Source organism: Triticum aestivum, chromosome 4A (assembly GCF_018294505.1).
Source record: "Triticum aestivum cultivar Chinese Spring chromosome 4A, IWGSC CS RefSeq v2.1, whole genome shotgun sequence".
NCBI lineage: Eukaryota > Viridiplantae > Streptophyta > Magnoliopsida > Poales > Poaceae > Triticum > Triticum aestivum.
In genome coordinates, this window is record NC_057803.1 from 14,737,089 (window position 1) to 14,741,088 (window position 4,000).

The 4,000-nt window shown below is 49.5% G+C and overlaps 1 protein-coding gene across 1 annotated transcript; it reads right to left on the reverse strand.

The window, feature by feature from the left end:
• Positions 1-1,906: 1,906 nt before the first annotated feature.
• On the reverse strand, positions 1,907-3,668 carry LOC123084809 (non-specific lipid transfer protein GPI-anchored 14). The gene is made up of 3 exons (XM_044506320.1): positions 3,174-3,668; positions 2,682-2,762; positions 1,907-2,326 (listed from the first exon to the last, which is right to left on the reverse strand). Exons 1-3 carry the CDS (start codon positions 3,514-3,516, stop codon positions 2,160-2,162), a joined length of 591 nt encoding a protein of 196 aa, XP_044362255.1. The 5' UTR covers positions 3,517-3,668; the 3' UTR covers positions 1,907-2,159.
• Positions 3,669-4,000: the final 332 nt, after the last annotated feature.

A 4,000-nucleotide genomic window follows, 5' to 3' on the forward strand; every position in this document is an offset into this window, starting at 1 on the left:
TGGGGCTTCGCACAGGGGCGCTGCAACTGGGCCGGCCCATTAGATGTTTAACTATGAAAAAGTAATCTGGAGATACTGTAGCGTTGAGTACTGTAGCAAATACAATACTGTAGCACCCTGTTCACCGTAGCGCCCCGGTTTATTGGTCTACTTTTTTTTCGAACATTTTATGAAACAAAGAATACATACGCCGAACAAAAATTCAAGCACACATTCAACATTTTTTAATATACATTGACCAATTTTTAAAAACAGTGAACTTTTTTGTAACAAAACGCTAAACAAATTTCAAATACACAATGAACATTTTCTACTATACGTTGAACAATTCTTAATATGTATAATGAACAAATTATAAATACAAAATGGAAATTTTCTAATGTATGTTGAACAATTTCGTAATATATGATGAATATTTCTGTACTACACGATGAAACATTTTATATGCATGGTGAATTTTTCATAATATATGATGAATTTTTTTATAAATACACGGTGAAATTTTTATACTACAAAAAGGATAATAGAGAGAAGAAACAGAAAAAAGGAAAGAAAGAAAAAAGAAGGAAAAGGAAAAATAAATCTAAAAAGAATAAAACCCAATTCAAAAAAAGAGAGAAAAGGGTTCATGGAACCTTCTAGAAGGTTCCCTAAGTCTTTTTACAAATGGGCGCACACCCCCTTTTCGCGCTGGTCCAGCCCATCAATGTTTTGTTTCTGTTTTCAAAAACGCAAAAGAGGTACGGCAAACGTGAATGGAACTGGCGACCTCACGCGTCAAGGTACACTGCAGTGACCACCCCGCCACACAACCTCATAAGTTTGCATACATCTTTCTTGTTCTTTTCTTCCTTCTATTTTTTTTTCCTTGTTCGACGAACTATTTCTACAAAATCTATGAACTTTTCCTCAAAATTGATGATTATTTGGTAGAGCGAGCGAACTTAGCGAAGAGGGTGAGGGAGTGATGTTTAAATGGGCCGCCCCGCGAAGGTGGCGCTGTGGGCGCTGGTTTCTCCAAGTGGCACTTAAGGCGCTAATTAGGAGCTCCCTATAGAAACCACCCAGATACTAGCGTCCAAAAATTAAGTGCCTATATGCGATCACATTAGATCGCCAGGTGAACTGGCTACCTCGCGTCGACACCTCCGTGAGGACTCGAAAATGCTAGACCTACTTAACCATCTACGAAACTTTACGTAACTTGCCAAACTAAATCTCTCCCCCGCCGCCCCCCCCCCCCCCCCCCCCCCCCCCGATTTTTAGTGGGGTGGGCCTCTTCACCCCACAACTTCCAATCCTAATTCTCCACATAAGCAAGCACGTAAAATCATTACGTAACCCTTTGTGGGTCTATCATTACTCGTGAGGATTTGGGTTCTAACCCGATTCTCCGCACCGAAGTTTTTTTTTGGCTAATTTATTTCTTTTACACACTGACATATGGGACCTTTACAATATTTGCTACATAAACTATTTAACCGGTCAACAGAGTGCAAATGCTCTACGATGAGTCGGTGACCGTATGATTGCTTTGTATATATGATAACTGTAACGAGCGTATTTCAAAGTCCGGTGACCCGTACTGTGCTTTGAGCTCAATTTCAGTAACTGTCAATGTATTTACCTACAAAAACTACTCCCTACAAAAACTACTCCCTCCGATCCAAAATAATTGTTGTAGTTCTAATCGAAGGCTAAATTTAATTAGTTCAAAGCTGCGACATTTATTATAATTATTTATTATAATTATGGATCGGAGGGAGTAGAAAATAAGCCCCGAACCCAACGACCATCATCAGAACGAAAAGCTTGATTCCATCGATGGATCAAGTGCCTCACCAAATCACAGGCGCTTTCTCACAAACATCAACGAAAAGCAAAGGTCAGGTCGACACATCATCCATAGCCGCATCCGTAAGTGTGGAATTATTGCGTCATCCATACAGCGAAAACATAAGAGTTCAATACAGCACCAAAACAAACCAACCACTACCACCACTACCATCTCTGTCACATACTACAACATGCATGATCGATCCTACTTGAGGCATTTCATTCCCCCAAACAGAGTCACTGGTTCCTGGCTCCCCTGCTCCTGATCGATCTTCGGTAGCGCCGTAGGGGGGAGGAGACAGACGCGCACGTACGGAGATGGACTAGAAGGAGGAGGCGGCGGCCAGGAAGTCAGCGGGCAGGAGCAGCGCAAGGTAGCCGGCGAGCAACGCCGCCAGTGCGACGCCGGCGGTCGCCGTCGAGGAGGCGGTGCCGGCGCTGGCCGCCTGCTGCGCGCGGGAGTTGGCCGTCGACGCCGTGTTGTCCTTGGCTGCGAGGAAAGCGAAACCAGTGATTGTTATTGTTAGATCGACAGAGTGACAGGCAGCAGGACTACGGAGGGACATGAGTTGCAGGCGGCTTGATTAATTTCCAGACACACGTACGTTACGGCAAGGGAAAAGGTCTGTGAAAAGCGCCATTGATGGTAACAAGCACATGGGCTATGGTCCTATGGTTCAAACATCTTTCGGCGAGTTACGCTCGACGTAACTTAGTTTTCACAGTGCTAATGAATCAGTGGTGCAACCTCTCATCCATAATAAGTGTCGCAGTTTTGAACAAACCGCAATTTGAAACTACGAGTCTGGTAGAAGAGGAGGTGGGGAACGGGATGGCTCAGTCACCTAGAGCTGCAGCGGAGCCCTTGTCGCCGCCGGGGCTGAAGATGGCGGCGTCCTTGGAGTTCGGAGGGAGGTGCAGCAGCTCTGCACACATAAAGTATAGCCAACAGTCAGTAGTGCTTCAGTAGTTCAGTTCATGTCAGTACAAATGAAGAAACGAAACGGGCTCCCATAATAGATCGACAGCCTTGCTGTATAGGTTGGTTGGCGCCTGCAGTGTGCCGGATTCTGTAAAGAAAGGGAAGTAATTTGGGACGTCGACGGGTGCCAGTGGCGTCCAAGTCGTGATGCGACCGGCCCTGTCACGGGCCAGACCGAACAAGCCACAGGGCATCTATAGCTAGCCTGCACGAGACGTCCCTCCAAAATACAGCCACGAGACGTATGCCATTTGTGCCGTGGAGCGTGACACGGCGGCGGGATGGTCGGCGACGAGGTCGGTGATATGATATGCATGTGGGGAGGTAGGTAGAGCCGTAGAGGAGGGAGACGTACCTGGGCAGTGGGAGACGTTGGCCTTGGTGTTGCGGCAGGCGGAGGGGAGGGCGAGCGCGAGGGAGGCGTTGATCTTGATGCCCAGGTTGGGGTCGTCCTTGTCCTTGACCAGCACGCACAGGCACTTGGGGCTCTTGTCCAGCACCTGGCTCAGCCCGCCGCAGCAGTCCGGCGCCGGCGACCGCGCCTGCCCCTGCACGTACTGCAGGCACGGCGCCAACCCCACCAGCTGCTCCGCGCACTCGCTCCGGTCCGCGTCCATGTCCGCCCCCACGCGCGCCGCCATCACCGCCCCCATCATCACCACCACCACCATCACCGGCCACTGCACCGCCGTCGCCATGATGCCACCTTCTTGCTACGCTCTCGCTTTCTCGATCTCTTCGTTGGCTTGGCTACTTGGCTAGCAGCTGCCGATGTGACCTGAAGAGTGGAGGAAGTAAAGTGGGTGTGTGAGAGTGAGTGAGTGAGTGAGCTGGGGTGGGGGGTTGGTGAGGCCGGGGTGAACTGTTATAGCGGGCGGGGGTGGGGGAAGGCGGCGAAGGCGTGAACTAGACATCTTGACGTGCCCGCATCGCACCACGTACGTACACGGGCAGGCACGCTGCTCCGCACTTTGATGCGTGCGTGCGTGCGTGGCTGATCGACGGCTCTCTACACGCCGCAGGAGCACCTACTAGGGTTTGCATGCGTTGCAGTGGGAAAACGGTAAAGACGGGCTCACACGCACGCATGTCGAACAGCGATTCCCAGGAGAGAAGCGAGCCTTGCCGTGTTCGAACATGCACATTCAGGAAAAGTGGCAGAAACGTGAGAACTGTGACTGA

Excerpts from the sequence above, each read along its gene's own strand:
- LOC123084809 (XM_044506320.1), bottom strand. The coding sequence starts at position 3,516 with ATGGCGACGGCGGTGCAGTGGCCGGTGATGGTGGTGGTGGTGATGATG. Across the intron at positions 2,763-3,173 it reads CAACGTCTCCCACTGCCCAG|AGCTGCTGCACCTCCCTCCG; the intron begins GTACGTCTCCCT and ends TTATGTGTGCAG. Across the intron at positions 2,327-2,681 it reads GGGCTCCGCTGCAGCTCTAG|CCAAGGACAACACGGCGTCG; the intron begins GTGACTGAGCCA and ends CTTTCCTCGCAG.